Source organism: Lagopus muta, chromosome W (genome assembly GCF_023343835.1).
Source record: "Lagopus muta isolate bLagMut1 chromosome W, bLagMut1 primary, whole genome shotgun sequence".
NCBI classification, from domain to species: domain Eukaryota; kingdom Metazoa; phylum Chordata; class Aves; order Galliformes; family Phasianidae; genus Lagopus; species Lagopus muta.
Genome location: NC_064471.1, coordinates 2,769,274 through 2,794,871, shown reverse-complemented (window position 1 = coordinate 2,794,871; position 25,598 = coordinate 2,769,274). Strand labels below are relative to the sequence as shown.

The following is a 25,598-nucleotide window of genomic DNA, read 5'->3' as shown; positions in this document are numbered from 1 at the left end:
GGTAGAGTTCCTGCCACCCTCCCCAGGCAGCAGCAGGCTCAGGCACTCCCTGCAGCTGGAGACCTGAACAGCCACATTCTTGGGGAGGGCCTCTGTCTGGGTCGCCACAGGCTTTGTCAAGTGAGCTTGTTGCCTGGTGGAGACCATGGTAAATCTGGACTTGGAGACTACCAATAGGTAGTCTGGTTTCCTGAGCGAGGAGGGACAGTACTTCTGCACCCTGCTGCACAAGCTACCACACCTTCTGCTTCAGTATGCTGTGCGTGCTGCACATGTGCTAACTTCTCGCTACACCTAGTGGGCAGCAACATGTCCCAGAAGCTTTTTCTAAGGTAAAAGGTGTGGATGCAGTTACGTTACCCTGGCAACATCTATGCCACGTCAGCTGCTCTCCCAAGAGCTGCTGGGCCGCTCCACTTTCTTGGGGTTCCCCTGGCAAAGGAATCTCCCAAAACCCTCTTGTACCTCAAGATCTGTCACTGTGGTTCTGGCCAGGAAAGCTCTGAAGCAGCTAACCTCAGTGATTAAGCACAACCAGTATGAAGCAAAGGTGTGTCACTGAATTCCTCCATGCAGAAAAAAATGACACCCACTGACATTCATCAATGCATGCTGAACATTGATGGAGACCAAAGAGATGAAGTGAGCACAGTGAAACCATGGGTGGTGCATTTCAGCAGCAGCAACAGTGGGTCACCTCCAATAGCGCAGATTCTCACGAGCGCAACATGCAGGCTCTCATTCATAGCTATACATTTTTGCAGCAAGTGGTGGTAACTATGTTGAAAACTAGCATCTTGTAGTTGAGAATTCACTCTATCAAATAGTGTTATTGTGCTCATTGTATCTGTTGTGGTTTTCATGAAAATAAATAGGAGGCATTACATTTGGAGCAACCTACATACATGAAAAAAACATCCACAAGCCCAGTTATTTTGCACAAAGATTGGGAACTGGAAAAACCTCATCTGAAATCCCAAAGCCAAGCTAGAGGCCACGTGCACAATAAAAAGCTGCATCATCAATTTATAATTTCTTCTTTTACTAGGAAAGGATTCTAGACTTAAATACTGAGGTTTTTTCTTGTTTGAACTATAAGATGAAGAAAAATGATGTTTTTAACTTAAATTATGACATGATAATGTGTCAGTATGCTTAATTCCACAACAAATGTTCTTGACAAAAATCACAACTTACTAATTAAAGAGAAGAATACCACTAACAAAAGAGCTTGCTTCATCCACTAGCCCTTCACCTGAAATTCTACCTAAAATTTCCTTTACATTTCAGGTTTTTCTTTTCCTGATCTCAGAAGTCTTCTACACTAAAATATATGGATATATCTATACTTTAAGGTATATACTCTTGTAGTAGGTTAACCTTGGCTGGCTGCCATACCCAATCCCCACTCCTATTCCTCCACTCCAAAAGGGCAGATGGACAAAATAAGAGCGAGCTTGTGGGTCAAGATGCAGATGCTGGAAGTTCACTTACCTATGACTGACATGGGCAAAACAGATCCAACTTGGTGAAAACTAATGTAATACAATGTATTGCCATTTTATCATTGTTTTCCATAGGGATTTCATATCATAATATCATGCAGTGGACTGTCTGGTAGGGCTACTGGGAAGCTGCAGTTCCTGGTGCTGCTGGGTGGGAACTACAGTTCCCAGCAGTTCCAGTCCCACGGGGCTTTTGGGAAAAAAGGAGGTGACTTAACCGCAGCTTTCCTTCCAGCCATATCACCATCCGCAACACAGTTAGAAAGGCATCTCTCCCCCCTTTGTTTGATTTATTACCTTTGATTCTTTTTATATTGTATTATCACACAATTTTTTTTTTTACCATTTCTAGTAAATTAGTTTCTCTTTATCTCAATTGAGTTCCTCCTTCTCACTTCTCTACCTGCTTCCCCCAGGGAGGAGGGGCAGGAAGAGGCTCTAACCCCTGCCATAGGAACAAAAGACCTGTAACACAATTAAAGTAGGATAGTGAGAAACAGCAACAAAAAACACAACAGAAACTCACAACAAAAATACACAATCAAAAACTAAAACATCCTTTCCCTAGCCCATGTACCCTCTTTCCCAGGCTCAGCTTCACTCCCAATTCTTCTAATCTCCTCACCACAACATTCCACATGGGAGGGTTGCAGTCAGTTCATAACAGCCCATCTCTGTCCTCACAGTTTTTCCCCTGCTCCCATGTGGGAGTTCCACCCATGGGATAATTATTCAAGAACTGTTCCAGCAGGAGTGCTCCACAGGCTCCTGCCAGAAGCCTGCTCTAGTGTGGGCTTCCCATAGGCTGCAGCTTCCTTCAAGGCATTTCCAGCATAGGGTCATCCCTGCAGCCTGGAGATTGCTTCTCTTCGAGTTTTTTCAGCAAGCCTAGGACAAAGGTAAGCTTTCCATCCATTCTTCTTTAGTATGATAACCTATTTAGCCTAACTTTCCTGTATGTTTCTGACTTGTAATATCTGTGTATTCATTAATTACACAATTACCTATCAGACTTCTACCAAAAATAAACCGATAGATGAGCATACTTATGGAAGTATATTAGAGGAGTTATTTTCTTGACAGCAGAATACTACAGTAGCAGACTTCAATTCCTATTTTTAATCCTCTGTGGAAAGCATGAATGCAAATTCAAGCCTGCCAACATAGAGCTGGCTTTACTTAATTATCTTTTGTAGTTTACAGACTATTAAAAATCAACAAAACAAATCTCCAGTAAAAGGAAGATGAGAAAAAAGGGGGGTCCCCTACAAAATGATGTGGGAGCCCTGCTAACAGGGGACACTGAGAAGGCGGAGGTACTGAATGCCTTTGGTCTTTACAAACTGTCCCTTAGGAATACCAGACCCCAGAGTTAAAGAGAGAGTTTGGAGAATGGAAAGCTTCCCTAGGGTTGAGGAGGAAATGGTCAGTGTCTAGCCAAAAAATCAGTGCATACAAATCCATAAGCCCTGACGGAATGCATCCACATGTGCTGAGGGAGTTGGCAGAGGTAATTGCTGAACCACTCTCTATCATCTTTGAAAGATCTTGGTGAATGTACCTGAGGGCTAGAAGGTAGCCAATGTCACTCCAGTCTTCAAAAAGAGTAAGAAGGAGGATACAGGAAACTACAGGCCAGTCAGCTTCACCTCTGTCCCTAGAAAGGTGATGGAACAACTTGCTCTGGATGCCATCTCCAAGCAATTGGAAGAAAAGGTGGCTATTAGGGGAAGTCAACATGGATTCACCAAGGGGAAATCATGCTTGACCAACCTGTTAACTTTATATGATTTTTATCCCTGGCTGGGTAGATGGGGACAGCAGTGGATGTTGTGTACCTTGACTTCAAGCAAGGCGTTTGAAACCATATTCCACAATATACTTGTAGATAAGCTTATGAAGAATGAGATAGATGACTGGACAGTGAGATGGATAGAGAATTGGTTGGACTGGCAGAGCTCAGAGGGTGGTCATCAGCAGCACAGAGTATGATCGGAGGCCTCTACCCAGCAGTGTTTCCCAGGGGTTGGTGCTGGGTCTAGTCTTGTTCAACATCTTTATCAATGACCTGGATGGAGGAAGGAAGAGAAGAGAGTCTATCCTCAGCAAGTTTGCTGATGATACAAAAGTGGGAGGATTGGCTGACACACCTGAAGGCTGTGCTACCATTCAACATGACCTGGACAGGCTGAGAGTTGAGCAGGGAGGAACCTGATGAAGTTTAACAAGGGCAGGGTCCTGCACCTGGGGAAGAATCATGCATCCTTACAGGTAAGAGGATGACTGGCTGGAGAGGAGCTCTTTAGAGAAGGACCTAGGGGTCCTGATGGACAACAGGTTTGCCTTGAGACAACCCCAAGTACCAGTATAGGTTGGAGACTGACCTGTTGGAGAGCAGAGCAGGGGGAAGGGACCTGGGGGTCCTGGTGAACAGCAGGATGACCATAAGCCAGCATTGTGCCCTTGTGGCCAAGAAGGCCAATGACATCCTGGGGTGTATTAGAAGGGAAGTGGTTAGTAGGTCAAGAGAGGTTCTCCTCCCCTACTCTGCCCTGGTGAGACCACATCTAGAATAGTATGTCCAGTTCTGGGCCCCTCAGTTCAAGAATAACCGGAAACTGCTTGAGAGAGTCCAGCACAGAACCACAAAAATTATTAAGGGAGTGGAGCATCTCCCTTATGAGGAAAGGCTGAGGGAGCTGAGTCTCTTTAGCTTGGAGAAGAGGAGGCTGAGGGATGACCTCATTATAATGTCCATAAATATGTAAAGGGTGAATGTCAGGAGGATGGAGCTGGGCTCTTCTCAGTAATATCTAATGATAGGACAAGGAGCAACAACAGGTGCAAGCTGGAACACAGGAGGTTCCACATAAATATCAGAAAAAAAAACTTCTTCACAGTGAGGGTAACAGAACACTGGAAAAGGCTGCCCAGAGAGGTTATGGGGGCTCCTTTTTTTGAAAACCCACCTGGACACATTTCTGTGACTTAATTTAGGTGTTCCTGCTCCAGCAGGGGGATTGGACTAGATGATCTTTTGAGGTCCCTTCCAATCCCTGACATTCTGTAATTAAAAAGAATGTGGCCAGCAGGTTGAGAGAGGTTATTCTCCCATTTACTCTGCCCTGATGAAGCCGCATTTAAAGTAGTGTCCAGTTCTGGGCTCCCCAGTTCAAAAAAGACTGGGGTCTCCTAGAAGGAGTCCAGCAGAGGGCCACCAAGTTGATTAAAGATACCCCAAGCACAGATACACATTGGGCAGGGAATGGCTTGAGAGCAGCCCTGAGAAGAAGGATTTGGGGGTGTTGGTTGATGAAAGATTCAATATGAGCTGGCAATGTGCGCCTGCAGTCCAGAAGGCCAACCCTATCCTGGGTTGCATCAAGAGAAGCATGACCAGCAGGGTGAGGGAGGTGATTCTGCCCCTCTATTCTGCTCTCATGAGACCCCACCTGGAGTATTGTTGTTCAGTTCTGGAGCCCTCAACACTGTATTAAGACCAGCTTTCAAGAATGTATGCAATGAGAAGGGGTATTTGGTGCAAGTAGCCACTTTCTGCTTAGGAAAAAAGGAACTATAATGCACCCCAGCCAACTACTTTCCAGATGGAACATACTGAGCACATCTCTTTTTACCTACAGAGAATTAAGTTCTGCTTAAGTGCTTCATGTCTTGATATTTCTATATTTCTTCCAGAACAAAAGAGATGCTATTCACTTGGCACCAATGTTTCACTTCCACATTCTCTGTTCTACCTAGAGCTTATATTGCCCTTCCTTGCTCGTTAAACTTTCCTGTTACTAGCTAATATATATTTAATCCTATTAAACTTGCAACAGAATGCTTTCAAGAACATATACAAAAATGCTTTGCTTAACTTTAAGAGTCAGTTTCTCAGAGTATTGCTATGAAGTTTTTATGCTTATACTTACTTGCTATCCAGGTGAATGTTATCTGTGATATTTAACCTAGAACTACTAAAAATAATCCAAAACAATGATTTCAAATAATGTGAAGTTGAAGAGTAGACTTCACTGTAATGATTACACAAATTATGACATCAAGCAAGATTAGCCTAATGCTTGTTATCGGCAACAAATGCTTGTCTGTCTACGACCTTCATTGTACTTGGTACTAGCACAGATTTATAGATCGAGAGGTCATGAACATAGTCAAAGCAGTGTCCAAACAACGCAACAAGTTATTCAAGTATGAAAAATATAAAATATTTACTTGTAGCAAAACAGAACTTCAAACTCAGCATCTGCACCAATGGAAAGGTTACTGGAGTTCTACCAGTCAGATGAAGAGACTCAAGTGGAAAGGAACACAGGAGCTTGGCAAATTAATCACTTATTTCCTCACGTTTCAGTAATGCCTTTTCACTGTCAGTCACAGGGAATGGAAGACAGCTACAATCCCTTACAACAGCATTGGTCAGCATATAAAATCTAAGGCTTCCCATTAGCCCCTTCTCTAGTCCTCCTATTGCTGAGAATACTACAAGCTTTCCACAACTTCTGCAACTCATTATAAGAGTTTCTTTAAAACAATATAAACTCTTCACAATAATTATTTTAATAATGTAAATATACTAGACAGAAAGAAGGCTCAATTCTTTAAAACAAGAAGTTTCACCCTTCATTTACAAAAACAGTTTCCTGATAGCAAATATGTAAATATGCCTTCTGAGATTTTTCTGTAAATTAGGCTACAGGATTAAGCCCAGGGAAAATTATTTAATATTTTAAAACTTTTTTAAACTTTTAAAATGTGCTAAACAGCACATTTAAGATGCAGAACAGTCTTACTTCACCAGCAACTATCAAGTTTCAAATAATTTGCTTCTTCCCAATATTTACTTTTAATACAATTGTCAGGAAGCTTCAATGATAGTTTAGTTTAATGACTTAGTTTAGTCCCATAAGAATTGCTATAGCTTTTTAATAACTTTAACATAGCAGTATTTATATATCAGAATGGTCACAGTTTGATATGAAGTATTTTTTATACATTATCTGTAGCTAGGTGGCTTGTTTCAAGTAGTAAAGAAAATCATGAACACAAAGTGATCAGATGTCCCTAATTAACTAACATTTGTTAAAGGTCTCATTTATAATTTTCTAAAATTTCAGAAATCTAGCTTTGTTCACACTTGTTCTGCTCACAAAGAAGTAACACTCCTTGTGATAGGTTCTCAACAATACCAAACAAAGTATTAACAGGTAGGCCTATAGTCATACACAGAAGAATTGAATTCACTCAACTGGTGAAGGAGATCTCTAGCCATACAGTACTCCTCAGGAAGCAGCCTAGGTCCAACAGATGCTCTTCCTTCAGTGGCTGGCCCTTATATGAGCCCAGGTTGCCTTGACCAACAAGGCTTGTTTTATTTGTTTTCATATAAATACCTGGGAATAATTTTCAAATTATTCACAAGATCCAAAGTTTATTGACTTTCTAGAATATTCCTAATTACAACAGGGAGATTTACATTTAAAAAAATAAACATAAGTAATAGTTTCTCAGATTTCCCAGAGATTTGCAACATTTAGCTAAATACTTATCCCTTCCTCTTCGTCCCACTCCTTACTCACTTACATGCAAGCTTAATGGCAAGTATGCATTCACTAGGTAGCTGGCCATTATGTTCTTGCACTTCTTCACTTGAGGCAATAATTTAGACCTACGTCCTCTACTTAACTGTCAGTTTTAATAAAAAGCCCACAGAACTTGATTTTCTTTATGACCTATGACTAATGGAATGAACTAACAGGTTCAAAAAGCTGTCATCAAAGAGGGGGAAGATGAAAAGATGGGTAGACTGACAGCATGATCACACTTAAATTTGAAAGTTTACATTGCCTTCTTAAATCTGCAGCATTGACCATATTCTTAGTTTTAGAAATATGAACTAACTCAAGCAGTAGAGACTTGTTGAACTTAATGGTGTTCTAGACTAAGAATACAATTCATAGAAACCTTAGAGTTGGAAGGGACCTCTGAAGGCCATCTAGTCCCCTGCAATGAACAGGGACACCAACAGCTAGATCAAGTTGCCCAGGGACTTATCCAGCCTTGCCTTAAAAGTCTCCAGGGACAGGGTGTCACTGGGCAACCTGTTCCAGTGTCTCACCACCCTCACTGGAAAAGATGTTTTCCTTATCTAACCTAAATCTACTCTCTTTGAGCTTGAAGCCATTTCCCCTTGTTCTATCACCACAGACCCTGCTAAAGGGTCTGTCCCCTTCTTTCCTGTAGCTCCCCTTTAGATACTGAAAGGCTGCTATCAGGTCACCTTGCAGCCTTCTCCAGGCTGAAGAATACAAGTTCAAGTTCACCAAATTCAAGTGATACATACAAGTTCACTGTCGTCCTCATCCTGCACCGGGGAAGCTCTAATCAGGCTTCTCCAGCCAAGCAAACTCTCTATGCATGCTAGAGCATCAGCATTTGACATTACAGGGGTGGATTTTTTTATTTTTTAATTAAGAAAACAGCTGAGACAACTGTACTTTCACTTTGGAAAACAAACATGAAGTTAACACTTTCCATTATATTGATTTGACAGCTCAACAAAGGAAGCCTCATGAAGTAGTACATATCAAAAGGAGAATTAACAGCCCACTGTTCCAAACTAAGATGGTCCAGTTCAGGGTTCATACAGTACATGCCCTGCACTTCATAGACGAGTCTAACATTTCAGTCCAGTCTGTTTCGGTCATATTTTTTAAGGCATCTTTTGAGGATAGAGTAACAGTTTTAATACTACTTAAACTCTATTATATAAGGTATGTACACAATTATTACAGTTATTAAACAAAGCTATCTGTTTAAAAAAAAAATAAAAGTATGTCCAGTTCTCCTAAATATGGCCTGCTTGCTCACTAGAAACCCTGGGCACAAAATTAAAAGGTAAAGCAGTTCTAATAAACAAAATATAAGAGAATACATAGTCAAGGATTGAAATGACAAAGTGCTTACCTTGACTCTCCGCTACTGTTTCTTATACTTTCTTCATCACTGGGCACATTCATTTTAACTGTTAAGAAGTTTAAAAGATAAGTCACTTAAGTTACAAGGTAGATATCAAGAATCCACTTCCTAGTACTCTGTGTTTTCCAGGTGATGTGTTTACTCAACAGTCCTCTGCATGCATTGAAATTTTGTTCCCCAAATTACTTGAAGTTGTAAAGGAAAATGTTGACAATTTGAAATATTTGGTGGTTGCAACTGAAAGGTACTGAAAATAACCTGCCCTGTCATAATAACATAGGGTGTATCTCACATTTTACACCTTTTTAACTTTAAAAACAAATTTTGGTATGCTACATTGAAGAACTGAAATAACTAAATGAAATACATGAAATGCACAAAAGGAAAGACTTGTTTAGCTTTTTGCCCAACTGCAATCAGGTTCCAGCACACAGGCCGTTATGTCCTTTATGCAACTTTTCATTGATGGTGCTATAAAGGTGACAAGTTCTGCTGAGCTGCTGCTAGTCTCGGTCTGCCAACATACTAGCTTTGAAAATACTATTCTCTTAACTATTTTAGGTTGAAAGGAATGATTTACTGTGTAGCTGCACTGTAACTAGTAACATTACTTTTGCTATAGTACTATCTTAAGAACCAGATCTAAATTTTGAAGGAAAATAGTCTCTCCAAAAGCATAAATATAAACTAAGGACATTAATGCTTTAAGATCTGACTAGTTAAATTATTTCATATACAAAACAAACATATCAGAAGCATTTCCAGACATAGACATAATGTTTACATGTAGTTGGTGGCAGAGGCAGGAAAATAAAGACTATTCCATTTATTTAAAAAATGGCTCAACTACACCAAGCTAACAAGATCCCACATATGGAATGACTGCCATTTCACACAAACACCTTCAATCAGGTCACTACAGTATCAGACACCTCAAAAAAGTTTAGGCTCATTTTAAATGGAATACAAGCATGAACTCGCTGATAATCTGCTAAAGAGCAGCATCTCACAGATGCTGAAAGTAATTAGCGGCTCATCTGCCTCGAAATGCTCTCTTATAAACACTCCCGGACTCACAGCTTATGATGGGGGGTGAGGGCTACCTCCTTTGGAGGTGGGAAAAGCCCTGTGCTCAGGCACTATGTCAGCCAAAAACACCACTCAAGTCAGCAAAGGCAATGACGGAAGAAAAGTTACAGGAAGAAGCCCTGTAACCACGGAGAGACTACAAAGCGAGGCCGGGGCCCCAACGGCGGTGAGCCAGGCAGTATAGTGGCTCCTCGAGGACAGGCCGCTTGTGCCCAATTAAGCCTAACTTCCCACAATTTGTCCTCCCACGCTCAGGACGCGGACAAACGCCTTAACTTCTCCATGTCTGGTACCCTAGGAAATACGTTTTTAGCGCCACGGAAGTCGCTCCTTGTCTCCCGCTCACTGCCCCACAGCAATCTTTCCCGTGTTCCGACTGCCCGCACCACACTCTCCTGTGACTGACCACTCCCAATACGCTCCCAGGAGAAACCTAGGCCAGGGCTGCCTCCCTACCCCCCGTCCCCAGAGACAGCCCTCCGTTGATAGTGCGACCTGCACAGGCGCTGTTTCTGGTCAAGACTCCCAGAGTCACCAAGGCATCCGCTGTCCTCCATGTTCGCTTCCCCCAGCATCCCCCATTGCCAAAGAAAAGCCAAGGCCGCACTCATACCTCCCAGCTGGCTCATCACAGGCTCCCCCAACAAGAGCCAACTAAAAAAACTCGATCCCAGATGCCCGCCTCGGCTCTCGCAGCTTCCCCCCGTCAGAAAACAGTCAGTGGGCCCAGAAGCCTAGGCATCCATTCCCCTACCCTCAGTACCTCCCCATCCATTCTCGAAAGCCACCGCATAACTCCGAACCAGAAAGAGAGAGAGGAACCATGATGAGCCTCTGCTTACCTGCGTGCGTGCGCCTCCCAGTCCGAGACAGCACTACCCTCCACAAAAACGTCTGTGCTAAAGTCGGAAGACTGCTTCCACGACAGCCGCAAGACCTGGGCAGCGGGCTCCCCTACAGCCCCCACCGGTTCAAACAATAGAGTGAGTCCGTCCGTCCGTCCCCCTAACCAACCAGGCAGAGGCAAGGAGGAGCCTAGGGAATAACAGTAAGCTCTACGTTGTTCCGTCGTTACTTCTCAAGTCCTTCCGACTGCCGCTATCACGCTGCCGCTCCGCTCAACCTCCCCCTCTTCTTTCAATCAGATGGATATCCTGCGTATGATATCAGTCTTACACCCTGGGATAGAGCAGGAAAGAGCACCAACGGTTGGGAGGGAAGAACACCGCTGGGTTATGGCGGCCGGAAGTGCCCGAGCGGTCTTTTTGCAACACTGGATGCTAGCAGAACTGAGGGCAGCGGTCATCCGACCGCCCCACTGAACAAGCTCTGGGACTGGTAACAGTGCCGCTCCCGGTACCCTTTGTAATTCCTATCTGAGGGAGCAGGCTGCGGTCTGGCCTGAGGGCGCCTAATGACCTGCAGGGAGAATAGACCGCGTGTCACCGTTTACTGTTGTTTGTTTGTTTCAGGGTTTTCCTGTGTAAAATCTGAGTTCCCTAACGATTTGAAGTAAATACACAAAATACTTTAGTAGTTTATTTTTAGAAATATAGCCGTTGAGTTGTATTATGTAACTAGTTCTTGCTTGCAAAATTGTAGTAGCTTTTAAACGTTGCAAATTGTCATCTGAAACTTGAGAATAAACTCATCAACTCCAATGTACTGTTAGTGAGTAGGCATTCTTTACTTATAACGACAGATGTGAAAGGGGATATCTCCACCCTAACTGCACATACCATGAAAAAAAGACCTTCAGCTTATATACATTATTTGTGTTACATATGCAAAAGGTTTCCCGGTCAGTATATATATATTTTCAGTATTCATCCTGAAATAATTAACATAGGGTCTGACCTCCTTGCACATGCTCAGTGACTTTGAGTGGGGGGTCTCAGGACCCTCAGAGATGAAATAAGCAGTCTTCCTCTTCATGACCACAAATTGCTCTCCTTGTTTTTTTCCAGGTTGGTAGTTTCAGTGTGATATACTGGAGAGAGCCCTCACACTAACTTAGATAACAATGAAATACTAGGCTTTTTGAGTAGATAAAGAATGTTTTGCTTATCATCAGACCCACTGTGCTTTGCTTAGCATTAACTAGTTTTGTAAAAGCAAGTATTGTTCAGTTAAGTATGTTTAATATCATAGCAAGTGAATTTTGCTTTGTATTAGCTAGTTTAGCAATATCAGAATAGTTATGGATGTAGCATTATAGACTAGAAAGCATGTTGTAAGACTATTCTAGTTTAATAAGAGAACTTCAGCAAAAGAAACACAATAATGAAAAGACACAAGTAGACTTATCAAACATCAAAAGAAGTCAGGGCCTCCACACGAGGCTGAATTGTCTCACTCTAGAAGATTAGGATGCAATAGACAGACATCAAGATACTCCCCTCTATCCCACTTATTTTCCAACACCCCAGTATATATCATTAAAAGACAGGTTGCCAAACTTATCTCTATCCAAGGACAAACAGATATTCAGAAAAAATGTCTGAGTGAGTAAATGTTACAGTGTTGGTACTGTAGTGGAAATGCTAAATCACAGCTTGAACCAACGATTGAGCACCTCATAGGAACGCAGGGCCAACCCAAGGGAGCTCAGGTGCATGCAATACACCCAAGCGACTAGAAGGGGTGGATCCTAGCTCCACCCCTTCCCAGACCTCAATTAAGGGTTGGCAGTGGAGGCAAAGGTATCTTGATAGAGACCCCTGTGTACCTAGGGGCTTTTCAGGCCTTCTGAAGGTAAGTAGCTTCTTTTCTTTATTACTACATCTACTTCTGTCATATTTGAATGGATTATCACTTGCTGTGACCTTACTGCTCTGCTATCTTGTGCTTTCCATTGTACTACACTTGACAAACCAACTAGGAATAACAGCAATATATAAACTTAGAATGAATTATCTTAAAGTGTTAATACGTTGGTTTGTCACTTGGACCTCTAATACCCCAAAGAAGGAACTCCTGGGGGAGTTTAGAACTACATGGTTTTGCAGATATCTCATGGCTAAGTGCTGCTTAGGCTATTGAAGAAAGGGGACCCATACGGGACAATAGTCTCACTATCAAATCCCCTTCTAAGACAAGCAGAATTTCTGAATAAATTGGTGTCACTGGTTTGAGGCACCAGTTTTTCAGCTAGCTCCATGACTAATGAGGTAAAGGGACCCACAGACTCGTGCCCAAGGGTAGGGGGAAAGAGAAAAAGAGGAAAAAATGTAGAAAGATAGACCTAAAAAGAAAACAGTAGCAATGAGCTCAGGGAGAAAACTAATTTACTAAATATGATAGCAGAATGCAAAGTAACACAATATAACACAATATATTGGAAGTGAAACTAATAAATCAAATAAAATGAGTGTGTCCAAAACCAAAGGCCTCACTACTGCTGAAGATGCAATGGCTAGAGAGCTGTACCGGAAATGCTAAGTCAGGGCTTGAAACAGTGACTGAGTACCTGGTAGAAAAACAAGGTCACCCCCAGAAACTCAGGTGAATGAAATGCACCTGAGTGGAAAGGGTGGAGCCAGGATCCAGCCCTTCCCAGACCCCATTTAAGGGTTGGTAGTGGAGGCAAAGGTATCTTCTCAGAGATCTCTGCATATTTGAGTGCTTCTGAAGGTAAGTAGCTTCTTTCCTTTATTTCTGGGCTCATGACTGTTGTATTTGAGTTGATCCTTACTTGCTGTAGCCTGAGACCTTGCTGCTCTGCTGTCATTGCTGTGCTTTCCACTGTGTTACAGAAGCAAATGCAGTGGTGATGAGCACTAAAAGAAAGGGCAGACTCATGACTTACAAGGAGTTGTATCTTTTTCCTCTAAATAATAATGGAACTGTGAAGTTTTTTTGGGATATGTTGTTCTTCTCTTCTAAGCACTAGGTACCCAAAAATATACTCAATACACAGAACTGCAGCATTAACTCTTTAACTCCCAGTACAATACATGATGTTAAGATGTGGAATACTGGTTTAAAAAAAAACAAAAAAAAACCCACAAAACATAACATTCTACCCCTTATTCCATATCACTACATTGTGAATAATAGGTATATGAACAATAATAAAAACACACGCGCACGGAAACACTATATGCACTCTCCCAACATCAAATTCTTTTGCGGTACACACTGAACGTGCCTAAATTACTGCACCACTCAACAAGTGGACCCAGGTCCCTGAGCAAAAACAATTCTATGGAGAGAGAAAGAATATCCGGAAGGTGGATAGACCTCACCATAACACTGAGTTGAGATGTGCAGTCCAGTTGAGCAACATACCTAGTGCTTAGAAGAGAAGAACTACATATCCCAAAAAAACTTGACAGTTCCATTATTATTTAGAGGGAAAGATATAACTCCTTCTAAGTCATGAGTCTGCCCCTTCTTTTACTGCTCATTGTCAGCGGTTTATGGTCTAGTTTGGCCCGGTTCCATGACCAGCGGGGCAGAGGGATCCATGGATCCGGAAAAGGGGACCCCAAAATAATTGAAAACAGTGGCAATAATCTGAGGTGGAACAAACTAATTTTACTAAATATAATATTAGTAAAGTATAATGAGAGAGAGAGTGTGTGTCTGAATGGTAGATAGGCCTCACCACAATGCTGAGGTGAGAAGTGCAGTCCAGTTGAGCAGGCGAAGAAGCAGGAATCAGGTGACCTTGCACAGAGTTATATCTCCTCACTGACTGAAAAGCCTCCTGGGGAAATGTAGTTCTCCATCGGACAAACATTTGGAACTTGAGCATCAGAAGTCAAACCCCCCCCAGTGCATTACATGATGTTATGATGTGGAATACTGATAACCAGAAATCATAAAACCATGACATTCCACCCCTTATTCTACATCACTACATCATGCTTAACACATGGAATTACAGACTGCACTCCCCCAACATCAAATTCCCTTGTGGTACACACTGAACATCCCCGTTTTTCTGCATCACCCACCAGGTGGACCCAGGTCCCTGGACAAAAACAGTTCCGCGAAGAGGTTTGCCCTTCCCAGAAGCTGGAAAAACCCAAACTGCTTTTCCTAACATGTTCTTTACATGTACTACAGGGACCTTATCTCCCTCTACAATATGAAGGCGGCTGGATTGGGTAGGACCGTCTCGACTGATTGATCCTCTGGTGTTGACCAGCCAGGTGGCTTTTGCCAAATGCTTTTCCCAGTACTTAAATGTTCCGCCACCCAGTGCTTTTAACGTGGTTTTTAACAATCCATTGTATCGTTCAGAGGCTGGTGCATGATAGGGAATATGGTAAATCCACTCGATGCCATGATCTTTGGCCCAAGTATTTACAAGATAATTTTTGAAATGAGTCCCATTATCTGACTGAATTCGTTCTGGGGTGCCATGTTGCCATAGGATTTGCCTCCCCAGACCTAATATGGTGTTTCAGGCAGTAGCATGGGGTACTGCATATGTTTCAAGCCACCCGGTGGTTGCCTCCACCATGGTGAGCACATAATGCTTACCATTGCGAGATCATGGCAAGGTGATATAATCAACCTGCCATGCCTCCCCATATTTGTACTTCTGCCATCGCCCTTTCCCCCCACAGAGGTTTCATCATCTTGGCTTGTTTAATTGTGGCGCGTGTGGTCACAGTCGTGAATGATTTGTGCAATAGCATCCATACTTAAATCCACCCCTCAGTCTCTGGCCCACTTATATGTCGCATCTCTTCCTTGATGGACTGAGGTCTCATGGGCCCACCGAGCTAAAAATAACTCACCCTTGTTCTGCCAGTCCAGGTCTATTTGAGCCACCTCAATTCTGGCAGCTCAGTCTACCTTATGGTTATTTTGCTGTTCTTCAGTAGCCCTACTCTTGGGCACATGAGCATCTACATGATGCACCTTTATAACCATATTTTTTTATTGGGGTAGCAATATCTTTCCACAAGTCAGTAGCCCAAATAGGTTTACCCCTTCTTTGCCAGTTATTTTGCTCCCGCTGCTGTAACCACCCCCATAAGGCATTTGCTACCATCCATGAGTCAGTGTAAAGATAGAGCATTGGCCACCTTTCCTGTTCAGCAACATCTCAGGCCTGTTGGACAGCCTTTACCTCTGCAAATTGGCCTGATTCTCCTTTCCTTTCAGTGGCCTCTGCAACTTGTCGTGTGGGGCTCCACACAGCAGATTTCCATCTGCGATGCTTTCCCACAATACGACACGATCCGTCTGTGAACAGGGCATATTTCTTTTTATTCTCTGGTAGTTCATTGTATGGTGGGGCTTCTCTAGCGCGTGATACTTCTTCTCCTGGTGGTGTTCCAAACTTTTTACCTTCAGGCCAGTCCATGATGACCTCTAGGATTCCTGGACAGCTGAGGTTCCCCATTGGTGCTTGCTGCGCAATCAACACAATCCACTTACTCTAAGTAGCATCATTAGCATGATGGGTGGAGGGAACCTTTCCCTTGAACATCCAGTTCAGCACTGGCAGTCGAGGTGCCAGAAGGAGCTGTGTTTCAGTACCGACTACTTTGGAAGCAGCCCGAACCCCCTCATACGCGGCTAAGATCTCCTTCTCAGTTGGAGTGTAGCCCCCTTCCAACCCCCTGTAGGCTCGACTCCAGAATCCAGGGAGGAAACCATCACACTCATCAACACTGTGTTTGCTCCTGTAACACAGTGGAAAGCACAGCAATGACAGCAGAGCACCAAGGTCCGTGTCTTTTTGTATAGTAGCCCGTATTTGTATCTCAAGCCAGTCTTCCAAGAGATATTTTTCCTTTATGGTTAGTAGTGTCCACTTCCAGAGAGTGAACGCCTCATCCTGACTTCTTATATCTGTGTCAATAGCTGAGTCCTTCACGATGCTTCTCAGCTGGCAAGCTTTTCTACTTTTTAGCAAGACACCGTTGGCTCCATTGTCCTAACATCGAAGTTATCAGGTATAATGCTATAATACAACAAAAAGCAGTATAATAGCAATGTCACAGGTTACAGCAAATAAAAATGGGTTCAAATACAGACGCTGTGGTTACCGAACCTAATAAAAAAAAAAAGCTTATCATTAGAAGACACCAGCTAAGCAGACAACTCCATTGAGACACTTCTATCTCCACTGCTGACTTTTAAATGAGGTATGGGAAGGGGTGGATTCTGGCTTTACCATTCCAGTCACTCAGGTGCATTGTATGCACCTGAGCTCCCCTGGCTTGGCCTTGCCTTCCCACCAGATGCTTAATAGCTGTTTCAGGCCATGACTTAATATTTCCACCACACCAGGTGACAATGGGTTCATTTGGGTGAAAAATTATTTCAGTAATTTTCAGAAATCAACTAATAACGGTGACAATGTCTTCCTCACCTTCTTCTTCTTCTCTTTTAGTTTTTGCTGTTGCCTTCCTCGGTGTTGGTGACAGTGGCCTTATTGAGGGACCATCTCCTGGATCTTCTTTCTCTTCTCCTCTCTCTTCTGTTCTAAACAAGGCAACATTTGTTCCATTTTTTGTCCTCATATAGGGGCAAGTGTCATCGATACTGGTGTCTTCTGTGATTGATCAGATTGTGCAGTTTCGATGCTCTTTTTCTGCAGCTCAACTCAGAAGAGGTCCCATTTGGATTGAAAATTTTCTTTCTCAGCTTGGACGTTCTCTTGCTTGGTTTGGAGATTCTCCCTTTCAGTTCAGACTCTCTCCTTAATGGCATAGGAACAGAACAGAGGTCCCAGCTCTTTAAGGGCACGGTTCTGCAAGTGCAAGAGCTCTCCATTCCCCAACAGAAGAAATCAAGCAGAGGAGGCAGGTAACCAGTGTGGCTGAGCTAGGGCCTGCAGTTTAAACTGAGGGAAAAGAGGCAAATGTATAGGAAATGGAAGCAGGGTTACGTAGCCTGGAAAGAATACAGGGATGTTGTCTGCACATGTAGAGATAGGATCAGGAAAGCTAAGACTCAGATTGAGCTGAATTTGGCAAGGGTTGTGAAAAATAAAAAGAAGGGATTCTACAGATAAATAGGTAGGAGGAGACAGGCCAAGGAGAGTGTTCCCCCTCTAATAAATGAGAACGGAGAACTGGCTTCCTGTCATGGTTTTATGGTTTTTGTTATCTGTATTCCACATCATAACGTCATGTAAATCACTGGGAGTTAAAAGAGTTAATGCTCTGGTTCTGTGGACTGTCCATCTTCCAGGTATACCTGGTTCTCAGAAGAGAACAAGAACTACATACCCCAGAGTATGGGGTACTTTGTGTCCAGGGGGAAAGATAAAACTCACAAGTCACAAGATTGCTTCTTTTCTTGCTGCTCATCTCAGCAGTGCGTGCTCTGACTGTTTTGCCTTCATCTCTAGAGTAAGGCCTTCAGTTTTGGACACTCTCATTTTGATTTATTAGCCTCAATCCCAATTATATTATATTGTGTTATCTTGCATTTCTGTACCATATTTAGTAAATTAACTTTCCTCCTCAGATTGTTGCAGCTGTTTTGTTTTTAGGCCCATCTCTCTACCCTTCTCCCTTTTCCCAGGCCTTTGGCCCATGGGTCCCCCTGCTCCATTAGTCACAGAATTGGGCCAAACTGGCCCATAAACCATTGGCACCCCCCCTCTTTTCTGGGCCAGTGGGCCTGCTGTCCCCATCCTGGATACAGGTAGATCTGGAGATGACTCCGTGACACTTCCTCAGCCATGGAAAAAGCTGAGGTACTCAGTAAGTGCTTTGCCTCAGTCTTCGCTGGTGGCCATGCTCCCAATGTCTGCCAGGATCCTGAACCTCAAGATGAGGGCAAGAGGAGCAGTTCCTGTCCCACAGTAAGAGTGGAACAAGTCCAAGACCTCCTCATGAAACAGAAAGAATATAAATCCATGATATGCATCTCAGGAGATAGATGGCTGATGTGGTTGCTGAGCTGCTCCATCGTATTTTAAAAGTTATGGCTGTTGGGTGAAATCCCCTGTGACTGGGAAGCATTACTCCCATTTTTAAGAAAGAGAGAAAGGAAGGCCTGGGTGCAGCGTCTGAGGCATGGACTCACAGAATCACAGAATTGTGGGGGTTGGAAGGGACCTCTGGAGATCATCGAGACCAACCCCCCCGCCAAAGCAGGTTCCCTAAACCAGGTCTCACAGGTAGGCGTCCAGACAAGACTTGAATATCTCCAGAGAAGGAGACTCCACAACCCCCCTGGGCAGCCTGTTCTAGTGCTCCGTCACTCTCACCGTAAAGAAGTTCTTATGCCCATTCGTGCGGAACTTCCTATAGACTCATAGAATCACAAGGTTGGAAATGACCTATAAGATCATCTAGTCCAACCGTCTCCTCATCACCATTGCTATCACTGGCACTATGCTGCAGCTTATGTCTGTTTCCCCTTGTTCTGTCTCCACGTACCACTGAAAAGAGACTGGCCTCACCACTATGGCCCCCACACCTCAGATATTTATAAACCTGGGTTAGATCCCCTCTCAGTCGTCTTTTCTCAAGGCTAAAGAGACCCAGTTCACTCAGCCTTTCTTCATAGGGGAGATGCTCCAGGCAGGCCCTTCACCATTTTTGTGGCCCTCTGCTGGACTCTTTCCAAGAGGTCCCTGTCTTTTTTGTACTGGGGAGCCCAGAACTGGACACAGTGCTCCAGATGAGGCCTTACCAGGGCAGAGTAGAGGGGGAGGATCACCTCCCTTGACCTGCTGGACATGCTCTTTTTAGTGCACCCCAGAATGCCATTGGCCTTTTTGGCCACGAGGGCACACTGCTGGCTCATGGCCAACCTGTCATCCACCAGGATGCCCAGGTCCCTCTCTGCAGAGTTCCTCTCCAGCAGGTCATCCCCCAGCCTGTACTGGTGCATGCAATTATTCCTCCCTAGGTGTAAGACTCTACACCTGCTTTTGTTGAACCTCACCCAGTTTCTTACTGCCCAGCTCTCCAGCCTGTCCAGGTCTCACTGAATGGCAGCACAGCCTTCAGGCGTGTCAGCCAATCCTCCCAACTTTGTATCATCAGCAAACTTGCTGAGGGTGGCCACTACCCCCTCATCAAAGTCATTGATGAAGATGTTGAACATGACCGGACCCAGCACAGACCCTTGGGGGACACCACTGGTCACAGGTCTCCAGCCAGACTCTGCACCACCAACAACGACCCTCTGCACTCTGCCAGTCAGCCAGTTCTCAACCCACCTCACTGTCCACTCGTCTATCCCACACTTCCTCAGCTTTGTTATAAGGATGTCATGGGAGACAGTATCAAATGCCTTTCTAAAATCAAGGTAGACTACATCTACCGCTCTCCCCCCATCCACCCAGCCAGAGACAACATCATAGAAGGCCACCAGGTTGGTCGAGCACGACCTCCCCCTGGTGAACCCATGCTGACTACTCCTGATAACCTCCTTTTCTCCCAGTTGTCTGGAGATGGCATCCAGCACAAGCTGTTCCATCACCTTTCCAGAGACAGCGGTGAGGCTGACAGGCCTATAATTACCCGGGTCTTCCTTCTTGCCCTTTTTGAAGACCGGAGTGACGTTGGCTATCCTTCAGTCTTCAGGGACCTCCCCCATTATCCAAGACCTCTCAAAGATGATGGAGAGAGGACTCGGATGTGAATGATCCAAATTGTTTATTGAAGGTTCAAACATCCCTTATATACATTCCCAAGTTTTCTCTTGTAACTTTTCCACCGAACTTTACATGTCAACAATACATTCCACAAACACTCCTTAATCGTGCATGCAGGCACTTATCCAATCAGAGTCATGAGTTGTTCCTAGCCATGCACTCTTCCTCCAACCAGGGTCATAATCACACAGCTCACTCAGCTTTTATTTTTTCTCTCCTGGAGCCTTCCTTGGTTCTCAGCATTCCTTTCTTAAGTTATCTTGTCCTGCAGCTTCTGCTCTGAGTAGTCTTTCTTGTATTCCCACATTTCCTCCTTTTTTGTTTATTAGCAAACTATTAACATACTACAAAATAATAACACTAATCATAATAATAACATAACCAGGCCTTGGGCACAGCATCCCGACTGCCTAATTTAGCACTTTCTCCTTCATTTTGTGTAACACTTTATAACAGTATTGACAGATGCATTTAGGTTATCAAGACTCGATCAAGGCTTCAACTGGCAACACTCTGAACGTAAAAAAAGAGACAAGGCAAACATAGCATAATGGCAAGAAATGATATTAAATCCATGAAGGACAGACATGTTTAGCCCATGGCCCAAGTTCCTGTAACCTGGAAAAGAATCCCAGAGGGTCCCATTCTGTGCATGCCAGTAACTCATTAGAGAGAATCTTCAACTTTATGTACTCTGATATATTGATTTTGAATGATCACTAAGATTCATACAACACATGCTTTTAAAATCCTCACAACCATGCCCTTGGGTTAATAATAGAAAATCAATGGCCATATGATTTTGTGAAGTTGCATGTCGGATAGAATCAATGTAAGTGGACAAGCCTGCTAGAGCATCACTAGTGGCATTGTTTTTCTTAGCCAGCCAACATCCTAACTTAGTCAGTGTGGTACAGTGTGAGTGGTGCTGTTTCGGGGTACATTTGGATTTGAGAGACAGGATGTCTCAGGGGCAGAGGCAAGCAAACTATGCACTCAGAGTAGCATGGAGTATTAAGAGTTTTATTCAACATACACACACACACACAGAGGCATCAATTTTAGATAATCCTGTAAGCAGGAAGCAGAAATTCCCTAAGCTAGTGCATTATTACTTACTGACCCCCGAGAGATGGCAAAATGCTGAAAAGGAGAGAGAAGGAACATGAAAGCAGTGGATTTGATTGGTAGTGCCAGCAGGGCGTCCCCTGCTTCAAAGTGCACTTTTTCTCTCTCACCCATCACAGACTCTCTCCTGCTTTTATTCTTCTCAGGGTCTGCAGTGTTTTTTCCATTTGCACACCGTATCCACGTGGCCAGTGTGTTATACAGAGCCCAAGTGGAACACCTGCTTGCTAAACAAAATAAACTACCAAGGTCAGCTCTCTCTATGAAACAAAATATTTCCAATTATAGCCACAAATATTAGTTCCTTTATTACAGTCTGTCATGGTTCTATGTTTCTTGTTTGTTTGTTTGTTTGTTTTTACTTTGGGTTTCAGTATTCCACATCAAAACATCATGTAGTGTACGGGGTATTAAAGTGTCGCTGCCCCAATCCCAGGTACCTATCCCTGTACATTACCGAAGTCACGGGGTCTGGCCCTTCCGGGTGGGGGGGGCGCTCTCTTGCTGCCTGGCAGTGGGTGCTGGAGGGTGCTTTCCTAGCCGTTCCAAGCTTTTCAGGTTTCACTCGCTTCCGGGAACTCTCTCTCTCTCTCATCTTGTCTGATTTGTTAATCTCAATTTCAATTAAATTGTATATATTGTGTTATCTTGTATTCCAATATTATAGTAAAATAAGTTTTCCTCCATAGATTGTTGCTGCTGCTCTTTTCCTCCCTTCCTTCCTTCCCATTTTTGTGGGACTGGGGTGGGGGGGGGGAGGGCAGAGGCCTGTCGCCCCTGTCACGGACATAGATTGATCTGGTCAACTCTGTGACAGATTTTTGGCACCCATCGTGGGGCTTGAGCTGCTTTTTAGCTGTTAGAACGAATCTCTTTTTCTCTCTGCTCTTAGAGAGCTTCTTTAGGGAGTGATCAGCAAAACTCACCATTGACATTGCCACCATTGACATTGCTAATGCCTTCTTTTCCATTCCTTTGGCCAAAGAATGTAAGCCACAGTTTGCTTTCACATGGAGGGGCATTCAGTATACCTGGAACCGTTTGCCCCAGGGGTGGAAACAGCCCAACCATTTGCCATGGGTTGATCCAAACTGTATTGGAACAGGGCAGTGCTCCTGAGCACCTGCAGTACATTGATGACATCATTGTGTGGGGCGATACAGCAGAAGAAGTCTTCACAAAAGGAGAGAGAATGATCCAAATTCTTTTGAGTGCTGCTTTTGCTATTAAGCGAAGCAAAGTGAAAGGACCTGCCCAGGAGATTCAGTTCCTAGGTATAAAGTGGCAAGATGGCCGTCGTCACATCCCGACAGATGTGATCGACAAAATCACTGCTATGTCTCCACCCACTAGCAAAAGAGAGACACAATCTTTTCTGGGTGCAGTGGGCTTTTGGAGAATGCACGTTCCAAACTACAGCCTCATTGTAAGCCCCCTTTATCATGTGACGCAAATGAGAAATGAGTTTACATGGGGCCCTGAGCAGCAGCAGGCTTTTGAACAGATTAAACATGAGATAGCCCGTGCCGTGGCCCTAGGGCCAGTACGGACGGGACAGGGTATAAAGAACATCCTCTATACCGCTGCTGGAGAGAACGGTCCCACTTGGAGTTTGTGGGAAAGACCCTCAGGAGAGACACGAGGCCGACCCCTGGGATTCTGGAGTCGGGCGTACAGAGGGTCTGAAGAGCACTACACTCCAACTGAAAAGGAGATCTTAGCTGCATATGAGGGGGTTCGGGCTGCTTCTGAAGTAGTCGGTACTGAAACACAGCTCCTTCTGGCACCTCGACTGCCAGTGCTGAAATGGATGTTTAAAGGAAAGGTTCCCTCCACCCATCATGCTACTGATGCCACTTGGAGTAAGTGGATTGCGTTGATTACACAGCGAGCGCGGATGGGGAACCTCAGCTGTCCAGGAATCCTAGAGGTCATCATGGACTGGCCTGAAGGTAAAAAGTTTGGAACACCACCAGGAGAAGAAGTATCACGTGCTAAAGAAGCCCCACCATACAATGAACTACCCACTAAAGACAGAGAGGAGTCGGGGTGTGTGAGTTTTGTGGGACTTTCAAGCGAGGAGAAACCGTAATCCACCTATTCATGTGACTACACAAGGAGGAGGGTTGTTATCTCGTTGTGAAGCAAGTGATTTTTCAGGGCAAACTTTGAGCAGATCAGCCAGAGCAGATCAGGCAGGGTGAGCGGGCAGGGCAGGGCAGGGCACCTTGCCATGTAGGAGGGGGCTTAACAATTAACAGGTCACTTAACAGGCCGTTGCTCTCTGGACATGCAACCATGTCCAGGTGCAACCATGGTCATCACACAGCATCAAGCTGCTGCTAAAAGGGATGTAGAGACTCAGACTGAAAGCATGAACATCCATGCTGTAGTTCAGGTCTCAGGCTGTGGAGAATGCCTGGCCCTGTCACTGCTACAGGAGGGCAGCTGGGATACCACGTGTGTGCAATGTGAGCAGGTGGATTATCTGCTCAGCCTGGTCGTAGAGCTAAAGGAGGAAGTAGAAAGGCTGAGGAGCATCTGTAATTGGTCAAGTTGCACTCTGCCATCTCTACAGGAAGGGCGTGGGGGAGGTGCTCCTCAAGCAGTGGGGGATAATCTGCCCACTCACAGGCACGGGGGAAGGGGTGACCTCAAAGATAATGAGTCCCTGTTTGGGGCAACAAGTGGACTGTCCCTCAGCCTGTCCCACCTTCCCACGTGCCCTTACATAACAGGTTTGAGGCTCTGGAGCTGGGGGGACTGGGGGATGTGGATGTCGGTGAAAGTCCATCCATGCAGGAGAGATTGCCCAAGGCTAGTGTCATGGTTTTATGTTTTTTGGTTTTCAGTATTCCTCATCATAACATCATGTAGTGCACTGGGAGTTAAAGTGTTAATGCTCCAATTCCAGATACCTATCCCTATACATTATGGAAGTCATGGAATCTGGCCCTTCCGGGTGGGGCACTCTCTTACTGCCTTGCAGTGGGTGCTGGAGGGTGCTTTCCTAGCCATTCCAAGCTTTTCAGGTTTGACTCGGTCTCAGTAACTCTCTCTCTCCTATCTTATTTGATTTATTAGTTTCAATTTCAATTAGATTGTATTATATTGTGTTCTCTTGCATTCCGATATCATAGTAAAATAAGTTTTGCTCCGTAGATCATTTGCCACTGTTTTTTTTCCTTCCTTCCCATTTTGTGGGGCCGGGGGGGAGGGAGAGGCAGGGGCCTGCTGCTTTTTAGCTTTTAGAACAAATCTCTCTCTCTGCTCTCAGAGAGCTTTGTTAGGGAACATTATCAGTAGTTCAGGTTTCTTTGCTGGAAAACTTGACCTTGAAAGACCAGGCGTACTGCCAGTATTCTGGGATATTTGTAAACTTGGAGTACTGCTTAGTCTGGGCAGTGCCTTTTTAAAAAGGCGAATCAAGCCAATTTGCAGAGGTAAAGGCTGTCCAACTGACCTTAGATGTTGCTGAACAGGAGAGGTGGCCAATGCTTTATCTCTACACTGACTCATGGATGGTGGCAAATGCCTTATGGGGGTGGTTACAGCAGTGGGAACAGAACAACTGGCAAAGTAGGGGTAAACCTATTTGGGCTACTGACCTATGGGAAGACATTGCTGCCCGAACAAATAATATGGTTGTAAAGGTGCATCATGTGCCCAAGAGTAGGGCTACTGAAGAACAGCAAAATAACCATCAGATAGATCGAGCTGCCAGAATTGAGGTGGATCAAATAGACCTGGACTGGCAACACAAGAGTGAATTATTTCTAGCTCGGTGGGCCCATGAGACCTTGGGCCAACAAGGAAGAGATGCAACATACAAATGGGCTAGAGACCGAGGGGTGGACTTAACTATGGATGCCATTGCACAGGTTATTCATGACTTTGACACATGTGCCATAATCAAACAAGCCAAGAGGATGAAACCCCTCTGGAATGAAGGGCGATGCCAGAAGTATAAATATGGCGAGGCATGGCAGGTTGATTATATCACCTTGCCACGATCTCGCAATGGTAAGCATTATGTGCTCACCATGGTGGAGGCAACCACTGGGTGGCCTGAAACATATGCAGTACCCCATGCTACCACCCGAAACACCATACTGGGTCTCGAGAAACAAGTCCTGTGGCGACATGGCACCCCAGAAAGGATTGAGTCAGATAATGGGACTCATTTCAAAAATTCTCTTGTAAATACTTGGGCCAAAGATCATGGCATCGAGTGGATTTACCATATTCCCTATCATGCACCAGCCTCTGGTAAAATTGAACGATACAATGGA

General features: G+C 44.2%; 3 protein-coding genes across 8 annotated transcripts in view; 1 reads left to right on the top strand and 2 right to left on the bottom strand.

Annotated features, from left to right (window-relative positions):
• Positions 1–11,180, bottom strand: part of LOC125686397 (chromodomain-helicase-DNA-binding protein 1-like) — a 192,325-nt gene extending 181,145 nt beyond the window's left edge. For 3 of the 4 annotated variants that reach the window (XM_048930320.1, XM_048930321.1, XM_048930322.1), the window contains exons 1-2: positions 10,433–11,179; positions 8,490–8,547 (exon numbers count right to left, since the gene is read on the bottom strand). In XM_048930320.1, coding sequence (XP_048786277.1) covers positions 8,490–8,542 — 53 coding nt within the window. In that variant the 5' untranslated portion in view covers positions 8,543–8,547; positions 10,433–11,179. Of the gene's footprint in view, positions 1–8,489; positions 8,548–10,432 lie in introns of all 4 variants that reach the window. The other variant, XM_048930325.1, reaches the window with a different exon arrangement.
• Positions 1–25,598, bottom strand: part of LOC125686403 (uncharacterized) — a 292,860-nt gene that overhangs the window by 21,428 nt on the left and 245,834 nt on the right. The window lies entirely within an intron of this gene.
• Positions 1–25,598, top strand: part of LOC125686439 (uncharacterized) — a 152,637-nt gene that overhangs the window by 11,106 nt on the left and 115,933 nt on the right. The gene's annotated exons all lie outside the window — the stretch shown is intronic.